The sequence below is a fragment of the Sardina pilchardus genome, chromosome 23 (genome assembly GCF_963854185.1).
Source record: "Sardina pilchardus chromosome 23, fSarPil1.1, whole genome shotgun sequence".
NCBI lineage: Eukaryota > Metazoa > Chordata > Actinopteri > Clupeiformes > Clupeidae > Sardina > Sardina pilchardus.
The window spans coordinates 29,234,636-29,260,421 of NC_085016.1; the positions used below are offsets into that span (position 1 = coordinate 29,234,636).

At 41.9% G+C, this 25,786-nt stretch overlaps 1 protein-coding gene across 1 annotated transcript; it reads right to left on the bottom strand.

Annotated features, from left to right (window-relative positions):
* Positions 1–501: 501 nt before the first annotated feature.
* arhgap20 (Rho GTPase activating protein 20) lies at positions 502–25,248 on the bottom strand. The gene is made up of 15 exons (XM_062528382.1): positions 24,962–25,248; positions 21,540–21,625; positions 15,992–16,162; positions 14,456–14,605; positions 13,474–13,515; positions 13,272–13,356; positions 13,096–13,173; positions 12,452–12,518; positions 11,887–12,075; positions 11,301–11,482; positions 10,953–11,117; positions 7,445–7,560; positions 5,879–6,068; positions 4,117–4,231; positions 502–3,995 (listed from the first exon to the last, which is right to left on the bottom strand). The coding sequence occupies exons 1-15, from the start codon at positions 25,058–25,060 to the stop codon at positions 2,236–2,238; spliced, it is 3,495 nt and encodes a 1,164-aa protein (XP_062384366.1). The 5' UTR covers positions 25,061–25,248; the 3' UTR covers positions 502–2,235.
* Between the last annotated feature and the right edge of the window lie 538 nt (positions 25,249–25,786).

Consider the following 25,786-nt stretch of genomic DNA (forward strand, 5'->3'; position numbering starts at 1 on the left):
AGATTCATCTCATTCCCAGGCTGAGGAAACTTCAATTATTCAATTGAGTTATTACCCCATGAAAAAAGGGTAGGGCGGACAGTTTTTTGTGAATATCTTGAGAACTGTAGGGCCTAGGACGACCACATTTTTGTATGTTGGTCTCAAGGGTCCATTTCAACCCATCCCATAATCACTCATTTGATCATAGGCTAGTGCCACTTATATTAATAAAAAATGAGCCATTGTAATCGTAGGTATCTTTAGCTGACAGGGTCAAAACTGCCAAAGTGCAGGATCATTATGACACCCTCTGAATGCATGCCAAGTTTTGTGTGGACAACCATACAATAAATGAATATACTGTATGTTGTGTACATTTAGTGAGTGTACACTACCCCATTACCCCCACACACACTCACAAGCGAAAAACTCACACACATACACAAAAGTAAGCGCACACATGCACACACTCATTTACATATACAAAAGTTGCAAGAGTTGGGGATGGAGTAGGAGATTGACAAGCGTGATTTATTTTTGCAGAGAGAATGTGCAGGATATTTTGTACCACTTTGCAGTATATCTAGATTGGATTGGAATGGTACTTAAATAAGGCACTTCATAACTTGTTCACAGTTCTTTATCAATTCTTTATTTCTTTACTTGCTAGGAAAGGAGATAATGTAAAACTGACCATGCGAATTTGCAGTACTTACATTACAACTGATGGCAATGATCATAATGATCAAGTATGATGTCATTTGAATGGTCACAAATTGTCTTCATATGAAATAAGAGTTTGATATACACATAACAAATAGACATTATCAGCTTTAAAAGCATGTACTTAAAAAAAAACAGCAGCATTATTTGCATGTACAAAAATCTTAAAGCTACAAATAACACATCAAGCATATAAACTGAGCTGTTAACGCATAAATTCATTTTGGGTTTGCTGTAATTATCACAGACCTATAAAAAAATACTCAAGAGTTGGCAGCATCAATACTTTTTAACATGGTAGAAGAAACAATACTGCATTAAACAATATTAACTGCAGAATTTAACCTTACAGTACATAACTGTACACATACACCTTACCGACAACCCTGACTCTAATTTGCACCTATGCATTAGAATTTGTACATAAAATGCTAAGTCTATCCTAGAAAGCACATATTCACAAAAAAACCTTGCATACATATACATAAATACATACACATAGCATACTCATGTAATACATCTCTTCTACTTATGTGGCCTAAGCTGATTTCCTTTTGAAAGCTGTTCTGAAAGCTCTTCAGTTAAATCAAGCCAAGTTTATAAGAGGCTATTCATAGGTTGCTTAAGACATCTAATATTTGAGCCAGTGTCACACAGTGGCATTTAGTTCCAAAGTCTCAGCTCAGGTGCTGTTTTTCTCATATGCTTTTACTATTATTACATTGTCTCAATTACATACATAGTGGCAATGTATTTTCAGGTGCAGAAAATGTCAACATAACTGCAATCTATTAATGCTTATAGTATGAAACATGGCAATGTGAAGCACTATACTGCCTACATGCCCTGAATTCTGCAGGTATCAGAGAGGACCAGTGACACATAATGTACCAACAATACTTATCTACTGAACCAGTATATAATGGGATATAAGGACTTAACCATTTGGATTGATTCAATGGGAAACTACTGTATGAATTCATAGTGTAGTGGGGCTCAGGTTCACTAATATAACCACATAAGATAAGGAACATTGCCTATGATTTTGACTAAACAGCACTATAAGTAGCAGTATACAGGGGGTTTTACCACTTTTGAGGTACATGTTTGTAGGCCACTAGTTTCATCTTCCTCAAAAATCAGGATAAATGATACTGGCGTTCCACCTAGCCACCTAAAAAAATAACTTTATTTTTTTGTGATCCAGATCAGAAACCCAGCAAAAAAAGTTATGTAGTATATCACCAAAATACATCAGTGAGCAAGCAAGCTTTTTCTGCGCTAAATGTGATGTTTGTTCAAGGCAAACTCCTATACAAAATTATTACTTTCGCTTTAAAACATTGCAGTTACTGGCAACGTAGCATGCACTGTCTTTCCAAACCTGGAATATAAAGTGGCAACACAGATTTAGGTGCAGGGAAAATGAAAAAAAAAAAGAATCAAGATTCAGTAAGCAGTTCTTGCAAACCAAAAGAAGGCCATATTCTGCTCAGTCTCATGAGTCAAGTCTTTGGGCCTTTGGTCTGGTCAGACATAAGACTCCTCAGCGAAAAGCAACTGATCAAAGTCCTCCTGCCTGGGATCACTGCATCTTCGACTCCATTCTCTCTTACCTTGAACAATGGCCAGGGCCACCTCTTGACTCTTCTTTAAGGAGCTGTCAGGATCTTCTTGAGTGTGCAATGAGAAGTAGTCCCTCACAGCCTTTGTGGCTGCAGGCGAGAGGCAGAACCTGGGCTCTGTGTGTTCCCCACTAGGCTCAACGTCAGATATCCTCAAGCCATGACTTTGGGATGCACTGTCCTGGTCTGTTGTCTGCCTAAGGGCTTGCCTATGGAGCCTCTCCAGACCTATAGTGGATTCTCGATCCAGGCCCAAGCTTGTTGCGATTGGCTCAGAGGCACGGCGGGCAGAGCTGGGGAGAAGAACCTTCTCCGCAGCAGGGATGAGCGAGTGAGATTTGCGTCGGTGTAAAGCCAAGTTGTGAGCACTCTGAATATAGAACATTGCCTGAGGAAGATCCAAGTGGTCACCTCCCGAGACCTGGTTCTTCAGGGCTGGCCTCCTTGAGCGTGCAGTGGGAAGCGCACTGGTAGAGGCAGCTGCTGGAAGAGCGCAAGCCTGCTGATGGAGTTCCCTCAGCTCCCTCACTGTGAGTGGCTTGTCTGAGGAGGAGTACAACATGCTCTTGTAATGCTGAGCCTGGAACAGTGCCTGCTGGTAGGACGGTGGGCTGATGGATCTCCTTCTCTGACCTGGTTCAGCTGATTCCTGGGATCTCCTCTCCCTCCTCTGGTTGACTGTAGCCAAGCTGTCCATTGGGCCATCCTGTAAATCTATGTCATCCTCATGCTGACGAGAGAGTGAGAGTCGGCGGTCCCGCTTGAACCAGGAGTTCGGGTGCAGCCCGTGACTGCTCTTCAGGTGGCCCCAATCGAAGGGGTCCTTTGTTGGGGACTCTCTGGGTGATTGGATCAGTGGCCCAGGGCAGAAAAGGGACGCTTGAGTTGGGGAGCGTGGAGAGAGATGTCCTACTGAACTTGGGGAGACATTCTCCGACATTCTCAAAGTGCCCCTTTGTGGGGGGCAGGTTGTGGTGTAGTCGGCAGAGTGCTGGGAGAAGGCGCTGTCTAGGGAACTAATGGAGGAGCGAGTGGGGGAGGCGGTGGGGGAGTACAGGCTGGAGCAGCTGGTGTCCAGATGGAGTGGAGGAGGCTTTTTGGTCACCTCCTTCTGCCTCTGTGTATCCCTACCGGCAGGCCAATCTGGTGAGGCACTCACACATTCCTGTGTGGTTGGCTTGTCTAACCGGAGAATGCTCAGGTGTCTTGTGAACATCTCGTTGGCCTCACTGCCCTGGGCGCTGTCTACAGTGTCTTTGGAACTACTTTTGTGGTCTACGTGCCGCTCCAGGTACTGGAGTAGGGAGGAGGTGGAATTACGTATCGAGGGTTCGGAGCAGCGACGTAAGCGACAGGAACCTGGCAGGAGAATGGGTCCTTCCAAAGGGCTCCGGGTTCGAGAGGAGGATGGTCGAGAGACCTGGTGCACCCTTGAGGGAGGGGTCGGAGGTGGATGGAGGAGATTCATTGAAAAAGATGTCTCGGGGTCAGCGTCAGTCTGATCCAGGTCACAGTCACTCAGGGTGATGACAGAATCCCTGCTCCGGCTGTCTGGCTGGGCTGCTGGACGCTGGATGGCCGGGAATGGGGATCCCAAGTCATCATTTTCCAGTTCATTTTCCAGACTGTCATAGGAGGAATCCGTCATCTGATATGAGGACACATCTGTCCATAGAAAGAGAAGAGAGGGGAGTTGTGTTTTGAACACTAAAGCAATAAACACAGGAGATTAAATAAAGTAACATCAGGTGTTCTTCCTGACATTTTCTATTAAAGGCATGTTTACCAGATCCAAGGTCGTTGTTGGTGCATCTCTGTGGGAATCCACTGAATAGTGACATGACATCCTCTCTCATCACGACGTTGCAATTCTCTATCATCAGTCGCACCAACTCACAAGCCTGCCAAACAGGATTACAGCACCAAGTAAGAATGGGTCCAGGTCAAGCTTATTCAGAACTAGTTCATTTATGTAATGACAATAATGGACAGATTAGGTCTTACGTATTTCATTACTTTGTACACAAATAGAATGGCCGAACAATAGCGCTTTTAAATGGGTATTTTTTCTGAATACTTTTGGGTCTTTTCACAGCTGGGATTTTTTGGAAGTAAACTAGAGAATGATATCAGTGGGTGAATGGAAATAATCCATTGAAAATTCTGAAATGGTCAAAACATAGATACCTATAAAACATTTACAACTAGAAAAGCACTCAGAGAGCGCAGACCTCCGCCTGTATCGTTCTTCCTAGGTTGTCATACATTTGAACCTAAACTATTCCGATCGCCACAACGTGGCCATACCATGCCATTACACCAAAGCGAAACACATAAACGGCTCCGGAATCCCGACGGTGTTACGGATCACTCCCAATTTATTTAAATTTAATCGTTTCTTCCTTGGGTCATGTCTGACCTTCCCTGAAAATTTCAGCGAAATTCATCCATCACTTTTTGAGTTATCTTGCTAACAGACAGACAAACAAACAAACAGACAGACAAACATACGGTGCCCGATGAAAACATAACCTCCTTGGCGGAGGTAATAATTACATGCTCATCTCAATTAATCAGTTTAACCCTCAGTGATTAGGCCACAATAGATACATGCCAGTCAGAAGGATGCATTGGCCCCATGTGCTTGAAAAGTCCGCCCCCCCAGTCTTCACATTGTCCATTTTCTAAACGTTTACAAAATTACAAGATGCTCACACTCAAGAGCATCCCCTTCAGAATCTCAAGGTTTCCATATGCCTTAAAAACAGTCTTCCGAAAGCTTTGTCCTCCAAAGACAAACTGGTGTATAGTTTGTAGGCTTGAATGAACACAATTCAGTTCCAGACATTATCAAACAAAAAGTTGTACAAACCAAACAAACAAAACTAAATTTGTTGTTCATGAATATGCATCTGCACGAACCATATTCTGTAACAATGTTAAGGTGATACTGAGAGAAAAAAACAGCAGGACAGATTTAAAAAGAAGTTGGATTTAAAAGAGCTTAAAAGAGACAGGATGCAAAACAAAACTCTAAATCTTTCTTTCTGACTGAGTATAGCTCATGGTGCCAAGGGAGTTTGTCAGTCTGCTGGTAAGATTTCCTCTGTGCAGCCTGTGGTGTACACCATGGGGGTTGTTGGCAGGGATGTTGAAACTTTTCAGGCCCACATAGTAATGTACAGGCTGCCACATACATATCTAAGCAAACAAACCACCAGCTCACAGAAAACAGCACACTGGAGCGACACTGGGTGGGTGAGAATGGGGGGCGGCTGACCTCAGGAATCTGAAGGAAATGCTTAGAATATTTCCCAGTGAACCTCAGCCTCCAGTGACATGTGAGTTCTCATTTGAAAAAAATACCCCCCTCCTTTAAAAAGTGTGAGAATCTTTACAATTATAGTTGGTATAGTGGGAGGTTGCTTTCAGATAACTAATGATACTGCCACACCATGATATCAGTGGGCACTATAATATATACTGAGTTGCACAAACTCTCAGAAAGCATCAGCTGGTGTGTTAGTGTGTATGACTGTTTCTCCCACCTTCTTGGCTCCATCGCCTTCCAGCTCAGGGCTGCTGAAAGCAGGACCAGAGAGCATGCTGGGAGTGATACAGACGGCCAGGTTGAAGGCGTTCATCTGGTTGTCATGGGAATGAAGGTGGACTCGGTGCAGCACCGCAAGCACATGACTCAGCAGCAGTGAGTTTTCGCTGGGCAGGCGGCCCACCAACCTGTCACAATGGGCAGAAGGCAAGGATTAAAGGTTGTTACCTTAAGACTCCATCGAGTTTGAGTTCAGATTGGAACTGACTTTTTAATTGACAAAAAATAAGCATAATGATTAATTTGGTATATAAAGATAGAAGGCTACGACATCACTCTCACTGAAGGCTCAGTTCGCTTATGTATGTGTTCCTTAAGCTATGTTTTGTCCATTGTACACTCAGTTAAAGAGTACATATAGAATGGATGAATCGAGTATTGTACTATGTTCTCTGATGCTAAAATCGTATATTCAACTTTGATTTATAAAAAAATAAACTCAATTGCAATTTTACAAGCCCAATTAAAACCTTAGATTTAGGCTGGGTATTGAAATGGTCCTCTGGCACCCTCTGAAAATGGCACCCTCTGAAATGGCACCCTCTCTGGCAACCCCAATTGAACTTCAATGGCTTTGCTACTGTATACCTGACATCACAAATAGGCTTTGTTCTAATTCGCCCATTTTTTCAGTGGCTATTTTTAAGTTCAAGATTTTCATATGAAGGAGGGCACAACCATGCCTCACGTTCATGATATATCTTTAGCTATGCACAACCTCTCCTCATTCATCAAAACCAAGATAAAAAATGGTTTCCATTCTATGTCACCTTTAAACTGCTTTTTTGTTCTTCTTAAAGGGATATTCCACCATTAGGGGAATTACACTCATTTTCCACCTCCCCTTGAGTTAAACAATTGATTTTTTTACCTTTCTCCAGTTTACAACAATTCTCTGAGTCTGGTGATACCAGCCTAGCATAGATCATTGAATCGGATTAGACCATTAGCATCTTGCTTGGTCATATTTAATACTTGTCTGCTCCCAAGTTAGGAAGTGTAATAAGACCAACGGAAAATGAAACGTGGCGATTTTCTAGGCTGATTTGACATGGAACTATACTCTCATTCAGGCGTAATAATACAGTCACGTCTGCTGCAGCTCAACCTTGTTGCTGGAAGTTAGCCTACAAGAACTATTTTCAGGTGCTGCATGATATCATTGTGCTACTTGGAATGACCTACAGAAAACTCTTCCACTACAGTGTTTCATTTCCTTAAATGACTTTAAAGGTCATGGTAAAGCCATAGAACAAGAATCCACCCATACTTGCAAATGTTTACATTAATGACACTTTTATTACAGTGGAATGCACCTCAGTAGTCTTTGCCTCTTTTGTGGTATAAAGGTTATAATAATAAAATGGCACAGTACTGTGTCTTTGTGAACATACATAGCTACAAACATGAAAGGCCATAACTCATTTATTTGACTACTTGAACAGCAATCACAACAGCAGTGATTTCCAGTATGATGGATGGGATTGTTTGTTAGCCACTGTACCTCTGAATGCAGTCCAACTGACTCTCCTCCCCCTCTGTGGGTCCATCCATGGCACCCATCCATAGCTCGTACAGATCAGTCGACAGCAGGCTGCCTGGAATGTTCCGCAGGAAGTCCTGAAACATAATGACAGCCACTGGTCAAGGCACAGCCCATACAGCCTGTCGTAGTCACTGATTAGTGAGCTGCTTTTGGGTGTATCGTGTACATTCTGTTGCTAAAAACAACCTCCACTTCCAGTCTGCCTTGTTCTGCTACACCTTGGAGATTTTAAAGGATTGCCCATTGTTACTGAGGTGACCACCGTGAAAGCAAACTGCTGGAACTAGAAGTGATGTCAACTTGCACTTGACAACTTGAGTTGGATTTCCAGCGTCTACTCTAATCCGGACTACTCAGGAGGACTTCAGATCCATGTTTCCAGAGCTTGACGGCTCAAGGACCCGGTTGGGCTGTTCAAGAAGCTTACACCATGCTATGTTGCTTAGCGGCTAGGCCTAGCTACGCCAAGAATGTCACTATCGTCCATGGACTTGACTTGTTGTGTGCGCTTATCTAATGTCTATGTCTCGATGTCTGTGCTACATGGTGCCTACAGGAACGCTGTGCACCTGGCTATTTTGTGTTCTGTAATTGTCTGTATTTTTTATTTCATTATTTGTGAAGCGACCTTGGGTGTCTAGAAAGGCGCTATATAAATAAAATGTATTATTATTATTATTATTATTATTATTATTATTATTAACTTGAGTCTAACCTAAGTAAGTAGTCATTGCGCATGTAATTCAGAATATAGAAGCGCAAGAGAGAGCAATGAATTTATAATTAGAGACAAACTACAAAGATGTGAACACCTCTCACATGGGACAGAGAAGTAGCGTATCAACATCCACAGTTGCTTAAGCATTATAATGGCTGATTAGAAACAAATAAGACTTGTCATATTTTGCATGTGCCACTGACAGTAACACTGTCTTGTCTAGATTACCGTAGCTGTATTTACAACAATGGATTAAGTATAATCCATCATGTAAACCCCTTGGAACCAAACACATGGCCTTCCAGAGAAACCAGTTAATGTTATCTGTTAATATCAATGAAGTATCAATATAGTATTATGTGAAGTACAATGTCTACAATAAACATAATATTATGCACAATCCAATGTATAATAATATTTCCAATCATTCTGAAAAGGCAAACAAATGACTATGGACTAAAGACTAAAATCTACATCCCCAGAGCATATAGTAAGAGTATACTCTTTTGATCCCATGAGGGAAATGTGGTTTCTGCATTTATCTCAATCAGTGAATTAGTGAAACACGCACAGCACAAGTGAGGTGAAGCACACAGAGCTGCCTGCCACAGTGGCACTCAGGAAGCAGTGAGGGGTTGGGTATGAGGATATATTTGGTGCAAAAGTCTTAAGCACATTTAAAACTTCAGACAACCGTCCACCAACCAGGAAATAAACATTTGCCAGTGGATCTAGGCCAGACTCTCTACGAAGTCAGAGTCATGGTCTCCAGGCTAGCTGTAGCACTCAAGCTTGTCAATATTAACAGTGAACAAATATTGTCCACGAATTCTAATTGGAAAACGCATAGGTAATGTTAATGTCTTACAGATGAGGGATAACTGATTGTTTCTAGTGTATGGATTGGTCAAGAAATGTAGCCTAAACAAACAAGAATACATTACCATAAATGACTAGCTGATAGCCATTAAAGTAATTAATTTTAGATTTTCTTTTTAAATCAGGCACTGGATAGCCTATGTCGTCTACCAGGCATTGTTGTTAATTACAATGTGATGTTTTGATAATGAACTGGAAATGACATATTTTAGTATTTCAGTATAACTTTATGTCTTTAGTGTTACATATGGCCAAGTCAAATGGACAGTTAGAGCTGTTCCAGGCCATGGATCTGGGTCATTTGACCCTTAGACCCTTCTATAAAGCCCAAATTGTAACCCCAACACACATCTGAAATGTGTGAGCCAACTATGATAACTTCAGCAAATTAGCAAGTGGACAGCTGGACTGTAGAGTAAACAGTCCCAAACACCGGGTGGTGCTGCATTTATTTAACTAAAGGGTGCCGTAAATGCTTCAGATACGCCAAGTTGTCAGAAAGTGTCATCCTATTCTTGTAACATGGTACTGTGTACAAATGGATATGCAATAAAGTGAGTCTGGCATAATTTTCTCTTAAACAGTAGGCTACTCAAGGTTAGAGTCACAATTGGTTTAAAATATAGCATTGGGTGAGTTCAGGAATGGACCAGTGTATCAGAGTTGGTTTCACAAAAATCTTTTGCCATTATTACAAATAGTCATGGTCAGAGCAGTAGAGCATCTGAGGTTTGAAAGAAATATTTTCATGACCACTTCCTGGACTATTGCCATGTCCCTGTTTCCAAATATTTGTTCTCTTGCTGGTAACTTCATTCACTTCACTGACTGATTATTCACTAACTACAGTCCACAAATCAGCTTGAATTGTAAAACAAACCATATGGCCCACTATTCCCATTTTTCTATTTCGTTTTACAAAATTATTTATCGTTGTAATTGTACATTGTGTGAGCTAATTAGCCTTGGATGTGGGCTACTGTACATGGAATCCCAATGTGTCGGGCTACTATTTTAAATGTCCTCCTCTGTTGATTTATGAATAAATTTAGCAAAACACTATACAGATCTGTAAAATGTTACCAATATGCCTTTGTCTACATTTCTCTGAAATAACCTCCACCCAAAGATCTTTTCATGTGTTTTTCTGACATGTCTGGGACAGAAGACGGCATGCCTGCCAGTAATACCATTCAGTTCATTCATGGTGGTGTGTGGACGCACTCTACTGAGCTTCAGTTTGGCTTAGCACATAGAGTATTTAGTGAGCATTTGGCAAGCACTTACGTAAGTTATATTGAAAATGATCGGTCGTGATTTGAGCAGTGAGGATCATCCAAAGGCAAAATACACTGTTAGCCAAGTAAATTAATTTACTAAAGCCAGTACAGAGATAAGCCACAACATCCTTTTCCTAGACAGAGGCTTATGCAACGTATCCATGCAATCTCTGATTAAATGGATCTAAATGAGGCATGTCTCTTATCTTAATAGCAGCCTTTTTGCAAAATACTGTATATTCAAACCAATACACATAGATCAATAGATGGTTTGTGGAATTGTAGTACACTAATAAAACCTGTGTGCGCACAACATTGTGTCATATGGGCTCCAAAGGGCAACTGCATACATTAACAACATAACGATTAGTTTTGCACAGATTTTGCACCCACCTATTATTACAGACATGTGTATGTTCAATTTAATACTTATTTCTCATCCAGTATTTTCTTCGTTTCGTTGCATCTAGACAGTACATAGTAAAGACAAGGGAAATGGACAAGTGCCTCACTGGATCTTTTCACTGCAATTGCTGTAAATGGACACAAAACAGACAAAAACATAGTGGCGCTTAAAAGACAAACAGACCTTCAGGACCGCAGCGATGACAAAGATGGACTCGTGCACCAGGGAGACGTCTGGGGAGCCAGAGTCCAGCCGATCCCTCAGGTCCCGGCATGCTTTGGCTCCAGCTGAGCGCCGGAAGATCCCTCTGGTGAATGGAGCCTCCTGGTACAAGAACACCAGGATGTCCTGGAGGGAGACACAACAAGGACAAGGACAGAAAAAGGAGACAATTTCAGAAAAGTACACTTTGCTAAGTATACTGCAAAGTAATACACAATTTTATTCTTGAGAGCAGATAGTACAACACAATATCTTGATTAATTCCCATACTGAAAACTTGCAATATTTCAACAATGTGACCACATTTACCATAATTGGCCTTGGCAAAGCAGCATCCTGGCACACTGCATTGAGTGGCAGACCAAAAAGCTGACCAGGTGCTGAGAAGAGTGGGGTTAGGGGTGGGTCATCTAGCTGATTGGTAGATCCTCTCCAAAAAGCCCAGCTGATGAGGGAACGTCTCCTCTTGTAGGGTTTCTGACCAGGCTCCGCTATAGAAGAGTACAGGGATAAGGGTCCAACAGATAGAAGGAGGAAAGAATTGAGAAAAAGATGATGACTTGGGTAACTGAACTGAGTACATTAAACAAAATTTAAAGAAAATTGAAAAAAGTGTGTTTTTCTGAATGAATATACATCAACTAAGCCGTGGAAGAAGTATTCTTCGTTGATCACGCAGTACAGAGCTAGCACGGCCAAGAGCTACAGCCCAAAATCACAAACAGTGGGTTAACGAAAAATACTTCTTCCACAGCTTAGTTGAAAACACATTTTTTTCAATTTTCGCCGGACTTACACTTTAAGAAATATCTGAAATGTCCATGTCTTAACTGTTTGTTGTATGACTTTCAGTTACTCAAGCAAATCTCCAGTTATACCAAAGCAGTCCTCTCACCCATGAAAGACTGTCCCATGACAACACGACTTGGCTTGAGGATGAATTGGCACTGGTTATCACTCTGGAGCTGATCTAGGAGCAGTTCAACCTGTGTGTCAGGGTGTGTACTGGCATCTTTGGGGTCGCCCAAACAGGCTGACGGTTTTTGGAGATGACTCATCTGGATGCTAAAAGGGAACTCATGACCTGTCAAAGAAGGGAAATGGTGTGAACGGGATTTGCCTTTCATCCCACAACCCCCCCCCCCCTTTTTTTTTTGCTGTTTCTTGCTAACATGTTTACTGTTTCTTGCTATGGATATGGTTATGGTTATGGTAATGGTTATTGCTATTTAGCAGGCATTTGTCCTTGCTAACATGTAGCACAGATCGGATAAGTATTATGAGCATGAAAAACACAATTGGAAAAAACTGGGACAGGCAAGAGAAAAATCTGAGCTCAGCATCAAGCCCTGCAGTGGAACGGCAGCCATAAATGTTTAGCGATTAAATAATAGGATGCTAGGAGTTGTGTGATTGTTAAGGCTGAGGTAGAGTGTGAAGGACACTGACTGTGATCTTACCAATGAGAGGATAGGGGGCATTATCCCTCTTAGAGCTCACCCACAGTTGATAATCCTTCACACTACCCTGCAGGAACAACAACAGTGACACAGAGGTTTTAGCCTCCTTTCACCTTCATAAGCAATTATAATAATAGCAACATGGTAGACTACAAAGACAAAGTAGACTGCATGAACATCTCAGAATGTAACAAAGTATATTACACTGAAGTGGCTTTACTTATTAATTAATGAAAGTATATTCATAGTGTCACCTTTCACAATTGCTGCGTTTACATGAGAGCTTTCATTTGGAATTTGGAATTTGAAAACTTAATTCTGAATAAAAATGAATTCCGCTTTAAGGATATTTAATTAAACTTAATTCCTAAGTGAGTGGATGGTTTATTCCAATTTTAAATTATTACAGTTTCCATGTAAACTCGAAGGAGAATATTTTAATTCAGAATAATTAATTCAGAACTAAAAAACATCATGTAAACGTGGCAACGTGTGAAACACCTGAAGCTTTTTTAAAAAAACAAGCATGCACATAACAATGGAACAAAAAAGTCAACTAATATGAGTGGGAACAGTCAGAACCAGCAGACTTTGTCACGCCCACAGCCAAGTGGGCATGTGAGTGGTACATAAACAACACACACCACAATGCCAAACTGCTGCAGGGCCAATCGGATGACCTCACTGGCACTGTCGGAGTTGCTAACAGCTAAGGTTTTAGCCTGCGGAGAAAGGAGAGCAGAGCAGAGATAGACAGTTAGAGGCGGACATGTGACCCCACGTGCAGTTAACAGAGAAGGTTAACCAGAGGTAAGCTTACATATGCACAGTTCCCGATGTCTTTTGCAAACACTTTCAGGGGGATGGTTTTTGGGTCATCCTTCTCTTTCTCTTCTCGCATTTGACTATCACGGAATAGGAGAGGGTTGTGTTTTACTGGAAAACATACTAACATGCTAAGCATATTTGATTGTGTTTAAGGCTTTACAAAGATAACTTGAGTGGTGTGGTGTGGAGTTTACCTTTTAATAAGAGACAACCACTTCTCTTTCTGTTCCACAGTGCTGCAAAACAAAATGTATTCTATGTACAGTATATGATATGGATCTATACAGTAAAAATACACATAAATACCATTATTAACATACAGTACATATCTTCTCAAATAAGGGTTTGTCAGCCATGTCAAACTAATGACAAATTACCAAACATTGAGCCTTTGAACAGAATTGGTTCAAAACTGAATTTCCTATTCTGTCAAATTGGATGCTGTAGAGATGGTTTTGCAAATAGTGTACTTGATAGCCCTTAAAGGAACACTCTTTTGTTATTCCCTTAACTAAGACGAGTTGATACATACTGTACCTCTCACATTTCAATGCGTGCACTCACTGTCTCTGTTGCGCGGCGCTACGGTGATAGCACTTAGCTACAGTAGCCCAATGCATTCATTAGGATCCAAACAGAGATGAAGTTAGAAGCAACCAAACACTTCCATGTTTTCCCTATTAAAATACAGTTACACGAGTAGTCACTTACCTGCTTAGAAATGCACCACGTTTTATTTTGTCTCACCATACTTGCTCGTGTGACTATTTTAATAGGGAAAACATGGAAGTGTTTGGTTGCTTCTAATTTCATCTCTATTTGGATCCTATTGAATGCATTGGGCTAGCTAAGTGCTATCACCGTAGCGCTGCGCAACAGAGCCAGTGAGTGCACGCATTGAAACGTGAAAGGTATGTATCAATTTGTCTTAGTTAAGGGAATAACATAGTTTAATATGAAAAAACGGTGAAATGTTGCTTTAATACAATTCAGTAAGTAAACCATTGTAACATGGAGCATTTCAGTGGCAAAAGAACTACACTAGAAAAATAGTCACAGCCTTGTCTTGAGGAGTTGCACGGTTAAGAAGCTGTTGCTCGGTTAATCTGGACACCATATACTGTATATGAGAAGGAACACAATTCCTAGACATGTTGACAATGAATGCACTACTACCTGAAGGTGACCCCAGAGTTGCAGGTGGGCCAGCCCATGACGAAGCTCCTCTCCTGGCTGGTGCTGCCCTCACACACCTCGTCCATGCAGTTGGCGATCCACATCTGAGACACGTAGGCCTGTGCCTTCATCTTAAAGTGGGTGGCTGATCTGAGGTGGAGGCACAACACTCTTACACACTTAGAGATTTACTGTACACATATAAACACACTAAGAATGCTTAAAGGGCAAATATGCAATGGATGACAACATTACAGTCAATTTGTTTTCAGTCTGACTAGCATGTTTACAGGTACATGCATTTCAAAAGTTCAGTGTCATGTAAATGTACTGACTGTGCTTTTAGATCATGTGCAGTTCGCTGCCAGCCCTATTCTCTCTATGTTCAAACTTAATCCAAATCTCCAAAGCTATGGGAGATCAATGGGACAGGGGTATGTGTGTGCGTGTGCAGAAATGCAAGTGAGTTGGTGGAAATCAATGGTTTGGCAAACTCTCACGGTCCCACAATATTGACCCTTCTCTCTCTCTCATCTGACACTGCCAGCCTCCACGCGGTACGGTGTGTCGTGCACGTGAAAGGGGGCAGCCCTCTCCCTCTTCCATGACACTCGTGACAGCAGATGTAGGTCATCGAAGCCCAAATCTACACATGCCCAAGCCATCCCCACACCCCCACCCTCATCTAAACTCCCTCCTCCCACCATGTGCCATTGGATCTCCTGTCACCCTCGTCCAGTCATCATCTTCCACTCACCACCATCCCCCACTCACTTTCTCTCTACTTCCACTCCACAGAGTCCCAAATCCTGTTTCGGCGGTAGAGGAGAGTTGGGAGGAACATTCTCTGGATGTGTGTATGTATGTGTGACAGTCAGAGGCTTTCAGGCGGTGCCTTTGGGCCCGCTACCTAAACACTGCGTGTGTGATAAGCTCACCGGGCTGGGGGCCTCTCGGACTTCATAGGCGGGCGGCGGCTTTGATCCCGTGCCGTGCGCAGATCGAGTTAATTAGCCCACTGGGTGGTAATTACTGCACCGGGAGCCCGTGAGCCGAGAGGAGGCACCATGGGAAGGGGATAAAGGGGGATGTGGGCCGCTGACTCTATGAGCGCTATCAAGCAGGGGAAGAGAGAGGAGGGTGGAGGCACACTGGCTATCGCCTCTCTTTCCTCTCTTGCACTCTCTATTTCTTTATTGTTTTCTGGGTCATCCCCTGACCTGATGTCTGCTTGCTTTTCTAATCATCATTTTGTGTTGCACTTTTCACCCCTTTTCACTGCTCACAGTTTATGTATGTATGTTACTTCCTGTCTCCCTCACTCTCTCACTCTCTCTCTCTCTCTCTATGTATCTGTCAGTATCTCTCTCACTCTCTCTCTCTCAATGTCTGTTATCCCTCAATTATCCATCTACTTGGAGGGAGATATTCCATTGTGCGGCCATCCCATGGGGAGACAAACCATAAAATCACCACTGAAACTCAATTTGTACCTCTTTCTCTCTCCTTCTCCCTCCCCCTGTTTTTCTCACTTACTTTGCCTTGGTGATGAGGAGGATGTCGTTGAAGAGGAAGAGGTGCCTCTCTTGTGTCTGCAGGCCAGTCTTGAGCTGAGCGTAGGCATGAGCAACAAAGTGGCGTGAGGGTATCAGGTAGGACTGCACCAGCAGGCATGTTTCTGGACTCACTGGCATCAGGCAGTTCTCCCTGGGATGTAGAGTAAAGTCAGACGGAATAAGGTCACAAATGCAACATAGACTGATCTAGCATAGTGTAACATAGAAGTGTTTTCCCAACTTTTTTGTGCCACTGCACATTTTTGATACACTGCACACCAACATACGAAATGTTACAAAAATGAAACATATTAGGTAGAGAGGAAACTGCACATCATTAGTATACTGCAAGTACAGCTATTTCGCAGGGACAACTATCAGAAAAATTAGAAAAGCAAAACACTGCTTGGTGCACAGAGCTTCCGGTTTATTGATTAACTGATGTTTCGGTCAGTCATACCTTCATCAATTTTTTTTTATCTGTTACAAAAATGAAACATAACATAGCCTAAAACGTAGAACAATATCCAAGACGAATAAATGCAGGTCCCTTGTTAGCGCCGTTACAAGACCCTTTTAGTGAACTTTAAACACCTGGAAATGATTACAGCTGTCCTATTTTTTACTGTGCCAAACACAAAATGACACCTTTAGCCCTGTAGTTTTTCCACTATAAAAAGGAGCGGACATTGGCTCAGGACCACATCATCCGCTTGTTCCAAGGTGAGCAAACTCTGCATCAGAGAAAGTTACTCATGCAGTCTTTTTGTCTATAAATCAACAATAAGGTAGCCTCGTTGCTAAACATTTCATTACATTGACTGGATACAACCATCAAATACGCTCAACAAGAACACTATGATTAAGAATACTTGACACAATTTAAGATGATTTCTTTTGGACCAATTAAGTTTAATTGGATTATTTTTCAATGGCACACTATGTGCCATAATGACTGAAAAACAAGGCCATAGTGGTTTAGTTATTTGTTGGTTTAAGTGTCATCTTTGAATCTTCTGTTCACATCCTCACCCTACGTTCATGCCTTATGTGTGTCAGTTCACAGATGCCATACATAAATCTGCCTTCAGAATCCCATTTCTAAAAATAATTGAGGTGCCACACTAACCCTACACCATAGATAACCATGAAGGAAAAAAAACAGCGTATAGTGATAGACCAGACACTAATTTCTGCGAAGAATAGAATGATTTTGATGACTTCCCCACGGAGTCCCCACCCCAGTGTGTTTGCAGGCCACCTGTGCCTGTAGTCTCATGTGGGGAATGGGTCCACTGTCTGGGGAGGGTCACAGGAGCATGAGAAGGTGGCACTTTAACAAGGTTATCCTGCTCCTGAGACGCCCTGGGTAAAGCCCTGTGGCTATTTTTAGCATTCTGATCCTCCTGAGATTGGTGTGTATAATCCCTAATAGCCACTAAGAGACTACTGAGCCAGTCACTGTGCAGCAACTGAATGCAAGAGAGTGAGTAAGAAGGTAATAATTGAACAAACAAACAATGAACTATAACAAAGCTAACATGTGACAGAGAGTGGGTGTGTTTGTGGATTTGTGAAACAGAGAGAGTGTGTGTGTTTGTGGATGTGTGAAACAGAGAGTGTGTGCGTGTTTGTGGATGTGTGAAACAGAGAGAGAGCGGGTGTGTTGGTGGATGTGTGAAACAGAGAGAGAGAGAGTGTATGTGTGTGTGCTTGTGGATGTGTGAAACAAAGAGAGAGTGTGTGTGTTTGTGGATGTGTGAAACAGAGAGATAGTGAGTGTGTGTGTGTGTGTGTGTGTGTGTGTGTGTGTGTGTGTGTGTGTGTGTGTGTGTTTGTGGATGTGCATGTGAAACAGAGAGTGAGTGTGTGTGTGTGTGTGTGTGTGTGTGTTTGTGGATGTGTGAACCAGAGAGAGTGTGTGTGTGTTGTGGATGTGTGAAACAGAAAGTGTTTGTGGATGTGTGGAACAGAGAGAGTGTGTGTGTTTGTGGATGTGTGAAACAGAGAGAGAGAGAGTGTGTGTGTGTTTATGGATGTGATTCACCAGTTTAAAGGGAAACTATGCAGGATTGGCGATTTTGTCGCCGGTTTTGCTTTCGTTTTTGCTCGTTTTATGCTTGCAGATTTCTCTGCAGAGCTTCCCCTACAGCATTGTATACAGTATTTTTTCAAAACTCCTCAATCGGTCAGTCTGCCTTTGCATGAGCATGATCACGAGGCACCGACCCGGTAGCACAAAGCATGTTTTTCCGCGTAGAGGCACTAGGGGGAAGTGTGACAGCCATCATTCAACCCGAAATAAGTCAAATAACCATTCCAATGACTCCACAGCTGATTAGTTAAGGCAAATTAAGCTAAAAAATCTGGCATAGTTCTGCTTTAACATGAATGTCAAACAGCTTCTGACGCTGCACAAACAGTGGCATAATAATAGTGATTTCCAAAGTACCTTTCCAATGAACCCAACAGAGGGGTTAAAAGTAGTCTAATACCCGCCTGTAATGACTGCCACCTCTCACAATGACATTCTTTCAGCAGACCGTAAACACACATTGAAAATCAATGGTGTTCTATTTGCAGAGAGATTTTAAGTGACTGCACAGGGTGCAAAATCTCTCACTGTCAATATTATATGCACTATACTGCCTTTCCAAATTGTGTGCTTAAAATGGGTCATCATCAACACCAATAAATGGTTAGAAAAGTCCACTCACAACACCAAACACAAACAAAAAGCACAGCTAACAAATAAAATACATAAACTGAAAGAGAGAGAGACATTGGCCCAGTCACTGTAAGCGGATGACTTGAATTATGTTGGTCACCATCAGAGTGGACAAATGGGCCTGTGGTATCACTCTCTCCAGATCAGAGAGCAAGAGGAAGCATCACCAAAAATAACATCCTGCCCCTCTAGATGAGCTCCTCTCACTGTCAAAGATGACTGGTGTTATCGGCACAGGGCTTCCTCTGAGACAAATGGAGCCTAAGCAGGGAGGGGGATCAGAAAGAGCTGGGGGGTCGGAGAAACAGAGGGGAAGAGTGAGAAAAAGGAGAAAAGTAGGGACAGAGAGAGGCAAGTACTGGAGGGACTCAAATCTTCCGTTAGTGAATATCAAGTATACAGTTACGGTGTCGTCTCTATAACGCCTGCGCCCAGACTGCACTCCACCACATAAATATCATAATTTAACAACCTGAGCATGACGTTTCAGATTTAGGCAATTGTCAAGAATGTAAGGTCTAAATCTGGTACCAGCACTCTGCCTCTTGGCAGACTTGAGGTAATTCATCTTTAAGCAGGAAGTTGGCCAAGACAGTGATTACCTTAATCACACAGTCTAATACTGATGAAAATGAAAGATCTGACATGCTACTGTTTCACACTAATTGTAAGGAACTGAAGACCAACCTGATTCATGTAACAAAGAATTAACCATCAAAGACAAACCAACTACATCAGACTGATGCCCTAATTCAGCCTGGAATAAACACAGAAGATTCATTTGTCCTTCTGTTACCCCCAGCCCCAAAAACCTTCACACACCCACTTCTCAGAACCCCTAACCCAGACTCACTGTCAAGGTCAATAAACAAAGTAAAAACAGCCTAAAGTGTAGGTTAAGAAGTATACCTGTGGTTAGTGTTTACCTGAGGTGAGCATTCAAACCATTAGATCTGAGCTTAGGCAATAGTTACAGTAATTGAAAGGTGGACAGGAGTTAGAGCTAGCTGATAGATATTTCATAGTTTTCAGAAAGTTTGTTCCATATTAATGCACACTTAATAGGGCTGTTAAACAATAAATGATCCTACAGTAGTTGATAATTGCAAAAGATGAACAAGTTAGGTGATCTGAACCTTAGATGGCACATACTGTACAATTGGCAAAGTTGCACACATGGACACATGGACACATGTTCCCTGTCCATTTCACACTGCATGCTGTTGGACTTTAACTGGCACATAGATTATTGGTGGTGTAAATGTTTACTAAAGATATGTAGCCTATAAGAAGAGGGGCGGAGAAAAGAATATCCTCTGTGAGTGCATTCCCATCACTTAACTAAAAAGGCCACAACTAGGCAGCCTGGGACAGAATACCGCTGAGCCTCATTGTTTCTTCTATAGAGCACTCATCACCCGGTAACAGCATACTGCTTATTCATGTCTGAATGGCCAACTTGCAGAGCAACGTGTTCATTGTGGACGTTTTGCCTGTTTGCAGCTTTTTTTCTTAACTAAAACAGGAATCACTAATTACTGACATGTATGATGTTTTCTTGAAGTCTGGCTGACTGAGTTGCTGACTGGCGTACCACCTCAAGTTGATCATTTTAGTTAGTGTTGCTGGTCTACAATGCTGGTTTAACTCGCCATGCCAGCTTATGTTGGTCATCAAACCAGCATGACCATCTCTGTCAAGCTTGGCAGGTTGGTCACCAGCATGACCATATTACACCAGCTGTAGAACACATGACAGACTGGTCACACCAGCATGACCAGCTTCCTCAGATGGTCATGCCAACATGTCCCACCTGGTGGCCTTACCAGCTACACCTGCAAAGACGAGCAAGAGCTGGAAGAAAACCAGCAAAGACCAGCTAAAATAGCTAAATCCAGCTACCAGCATAAGCTGGTTGCTAGCTGGGTTTTTTTCAGCAGCCTACTCTCACACCCACTATCCTATTGCTGATTGTTTCTCTCACAGAAGAGGAGTTTACTACAGACACACATCAAAATAAGAGGCACGTTTGTATGACGCATATGCTGCAAAAGCATCAGGGATGGTAAGCTATAATTGCTATACACTCCATTCACAGTAGGCATCTTACATCTAAGGCACTTCTACTTTTTGAGAAAAACATACTGATGGCTTGTGCCTTAACATCGCCAAAAAAGTGGATGTTTTCACTCTTCTTCTGAGTGGCAAGAGCTTGAAGTAGCACGTCATTCCAGATAACGGACAAGTGGTTTATCCAATCACATACAAGGATTTTTTTACAAGGCCCTGCCTTCTGAAATACATCTCCTATCGAGAAGTCCCAGATCCTTGTGTGGAGCTCAACGAACTACAAGGATCTGACGAGGGTCAGGTTATGATTTCATTGCATTCTCCACATTTTTAGCTACAAGTTCATGTAGCATCAGCATTTTGGGCCCTCCTCGATGGTCGCCTTATCCCCTCAGCTTGCTCCCATTCCCTCTTTCGTCTTCATTAACATTCCCGGTAGAATTCTCAATATATTTTTGGCCTCTATGTGTCCAGTTACATAGTCTGTCTGTTCTTGGTCTTGGGGTTTGTGATATAAATTTGCTAACTTATGCGACTTATAGTCCAGTGCAACTTACTGTATATATGTTTTTGACATCTTCATGAGGCTTTTTTTTTTTTGACTGATGCAACTTACAGTATACTCCGGAACATTCGGTATATAGATCCTATCAAATAGATAACAAAACTAAAACAAGATAACACAAATCCAGCCATTTCAGGCTTACCACTGCTTTGACAGCTACATTACCTGGACAGGGTTCTGGATCGGGTAAGTGCTTTACTGATGACCAGCGAGGGAGCGGACTGCCTGCGATGCATCATAGACTTCATCCTCTGAGAGAAGGAGAGAGAGAGAGAGGTGTCTGAGCCAAGAAATACATTTCAGCAGCCCTTCAGAATGTTCCTAATTAAATATCCCTTGACCATTGAATGGTCAAGTCCTACTTGTATGTATGGAGTATGGAGTTGCTTTAAGGTCTGTTTCAGAAACAAGCTATTAAAGCGTGGCTTGGACAGGACAGCAAAGACTGAATTTGGGCCCAAATGCATTGACCTTGCTGACAGGTAGAAATATATTTCTTAAAGGACATCTAACTCTCACTTAAAATATATGGCTGTAGACAGCATGGAAACTGTACAAAGTGATTCAATGTAAAGCCTGTGTGCATCACAAGCTGTTTAATATTGGCAAAACCTTGGTGTGTCTACCTTTGACTAATGACAGGTGTGAGTACATTTGCACAGAGGCCTGGTTGTATCATGAAAAAATGCAGTGGAGACGATATGTAGTCAGGAGTTTTGGTGGCGTGGTTGCTTTAGAAGCATGTGTTCCTTATCTGATACAATGAGGACCCCCTCCCCAATCAATTTACTCGTCAGCACACAGCCGATTACACAGCCTTCACATGCCAACCATATTTAAGGAAATTCAATTTTAAGGAGCATTACATAACATAGTGTGTGTGTGTGTGTGTGTGTGTGTGTGTGTGTGTGTGTGTGTGTGTGTGTGTGTGTGTGTGTGTTGTTTGCTCTGTGCTTAATTGAGGACACAGAAACGTACCTTAGCCTACCTTTCCCTCAAAAAATGTAAGCAAATATGGCACCAAATCTTCAATTTACAATTTTCGATAATTATGTGATAGACAATAAAGCTATTTTGAATCCTTGAATGAAATAATGCTTTGACAAAAAAAATCTGCAGAGAGTAAAATGTAGCCTATGACAAATTGTCTGTAATACTGTTCTATATTGTACATAATTATTGGGTACAGTGACTGGAGAGGCATTTTTTACTGGTAAGTGAGTGACTTACGACTGTGTTAAAACTCCTTTTCCTGACTCTAGTTTGCTGAATGTTCATGTACATGTTCACTAGATTTTAAAATGCTTATCATACATTAATTCTGTACATCTTAGGTATGTGTTTACCCATATGATAAATTGAATACAATTTCTCATAGATAATGCATTTCCCTAAAAAAAAGCCAATCCATTAAATCTTTAACCATTTCTACATCTGCTTCCCATGTGCTTCAACATCTAAACTTCTATAATTGTGAACAGCAGATCAGTCAACACTTAAAAGCTTTGATTTTGCAAGTGTATACTGACTTGTGTGATGAGTCTTTCGAAATGGCCTCAATGTACCAGCAAAGTTGAAATGAAATGCAGAGAGGAGCCATTTAGGAAAGAGCAATTTAACCTGTTTACTCAACGCAAGTTTACAGTACCTCTGATATAAGACAAGGGGAGCATTATCTTACCAGGTCAATCATGTGAATGAACTCTCTCTCATAAGAAAGATCTAGTTACTGCTTGGAGTACGACTGATAATAAAGTCTGTACAGTCATAATTGACCAAATGTACAGTGGCGTCGTTACATCAAAGGATATTTAACATGGGATAACTCAGAGCAAGTCCACTCAAATGGTAGTACTGGCAGTGACACTGCTGGTGTGTGTGTGTCTGTCTGTCTTTGATCTTTGCTATTATATACTTTTTGCTCTCGTGGCAGAAGAGCGGCTTTCTTAATTAATCAATGAGATTTTTCTTTACATTTCTCTTCAAATTCTTGGCAATACATCACACCAGAAAACCATTTGAGGTAGATCCTAAGAGAGGTCTTCCAAATCGTCAGGAAGTGTTCTGCGTTTCTCGCAGTAGTTTTTTGTAGAAACAAACAATTTGTCCAGACCGGACACAGCCTCATCCCAGAGAGTGAGAGAGAGAGAGAGAGAGAGAGAGAGAGAGAGAGAGAGAGAGAGAGATAGAGAGAGAGAGAGAGATAGAGAGAGACAGAGATTACCTCAGAAGCTTAATCTACAAACATCTGTGCAAGTAGACATCCCAGGTAGCCTAATGGTGAAAGTAAAAAAGAACCAGAATATAACTTAGGCCTATAACATATTGTCTGACATTACTATTGAATAGTATAGAAAGCGTAAAATACTTAATGATGATATGACATAATATTGCCCCAAATAAACAGGGACTGAACCAAAATACGAAATTTGACAACCGTAGGTTATGCCCTCAGTCCGCGCATCATGATGTGATGTGCAGGGACCAGTGGTGACTGTATATTGATAAACACTGCAATTACAGTAGAAGCCTACAGACTACCACGGACAGCAGAACAGAACTATAAGACTTTGTCAGGCTTGTTAACCAGAGCCAAATCAATAAGGCAAGTGTGAATGGAAAACAAGCAATCAGACAAACTATTACAAACAGGATGATCCGACCACTGGTATTCAAGGCGGGGATGAATGCTCAAAATAACTTTCCTCTGCATAAACATGGAATTACGTTAAATACAGCACAGTTCAGACAGACCTTAGCAATCAAAGGCGCCAGTGACTGCGGCCCTGACCACGAGCCATGCGGAACTCTGTTGACAAGACTTTTCCTTTTAGATTATATTATGTTGTATGAGTCGGACTGGTCTTAACCACCTACCAAATGTCGATCCTATCGATCTGCGGGATGAAGGCGACATAGAGCCTTCGAGGTTTTCAGTGCAAATGATTAGGCCTACAGTAACTAACTCACAGGAATCACTGTAGCTTAATTACCGAGGTACCGAGATAACCATAACTTATCTATTATGGTTCAATGCAGCCTCCTTTACCACTCATCTATTATGGTTCAATTACAGCCTGCGCATTATTTAATATTAAACATAGCTCTTCTAGCTTAAGCCTACTTTTGCGTGTAATATGTGGGGATTCTGTTACCAACTGATATGGTGTCCAAAGCTGAAGTTAAAAACATGCTTCAGTCACATGTTCACCTGGCTCCTTCACTAAAGGACAGTTGCAAGTATCCTGGCAGCACGACGTTTCAAAGTGTATCCACTCAGTCTGCGCTATCGACTATCCTAAAATGTTTTCCATTATAGTAGCCTAGGCTACCTGTAATAAAATCTTGTGGATTGAATATAGTAGCCTATGTCAAGATTTTGACAATGTAGAGTAGACTTTCAATGTGAGAAGAAAACAGAATGTGAAGTCTATCACAATAAAAATGCAAAAAAAAGTAGTGTTGCCCTTTGTCTTTTGTTTTTCTTGTATTCATTTATGTGGAAACAGCTTTCCCAAAAATTGCACAGATTTTCTGTCAGGTTGCATTATAAGCCACGTAATACATGACAGCATACAACAGCCTACCTTTTTGTCTGACTGAGGACACATTTTTGGTTCCCCTGTCAGTGATGGGCATCGGCTTGGATTGATACTCTCTTGCTGCTGCGGCGACATGGTTTCCATTCAGACAGCTTGTTGAATAATCCACTGGCAGGGAGCTTCAATGCGCTTTTGACACGCCGAACAGAAGTTGTTTTGAGGTGTGCAGTATTCCCATGAAATTAAGAAATGTCATTTTTTTTCGATAAGTAGGCTTATATTTCATTCCACACTTAGACCAGCCCAGTAAGACAAGATGCGACCCGCTATCAGTAATCCCTCTCCAGTCGCGTCTCAGGTCGCTAAACCCACTGCTTCGCTGTGAGCGGCAACATTGGGTTACCCATTGCTTCATCATGGAGGGAAACCTGCGCCCCTGGGTCCTAGAGCTGACAAGTAGGCCTCCGAAGAATGCTGCTTGGCTGCGAGACGTGAAGCGCGTGAGGGCGTCGATAAATTGTCAGCAAGTAGTGTAGGCTACGAAATGCACTGACCGAGATGTGTCCTGGACAACATTAGCAGACCAGTTGTATGTGACATAGCACAATGATCTACATATCAGCATAAAACATTTTGTTATTGTAAAAAATATTAAATACAGCCGTGCATGACTGGTGCACCACATTTATAATACCACAAGATCACATGCAAAACCTACCCATAGGCTGTCTACCTGGTGAAAACACATAGGCCTAAGCCTACAGTATATAGACCTAAAAAGTCAACGCTGTGTTCATTCATAGCCTAATATAGTATCATTTGAACACCAACAGTGAACAATCACCAATGTTGCACCTGCACCCAGAGCTG

Excerpts from the sequence above, each read along its gene's own strand:
- arhgap20 (XM_062528382.1), bottom strand. The coding sequence starts at position 25,060 with ATGGAAACCATGTCGCCGCAGCAGCAAGAGAGTATCAATCCAAGCCGA. Across the intron at positions 13,174-13,271 it reads ACATCGGGAACTGTGCATAT|GCTAAAACCTTAGCTGTTAG; the intron begins GTAAGCTTACCT and ends CTTTCTCCGCAG. Across the intron at positions 4,232-5,878 it reads AAGGCGATGGAGCCAAGAAG|GCTTGTGAGTTGGTGCGACT; the intron begins GTGGGAGAAACA and ends CCTGTTTGGCAG.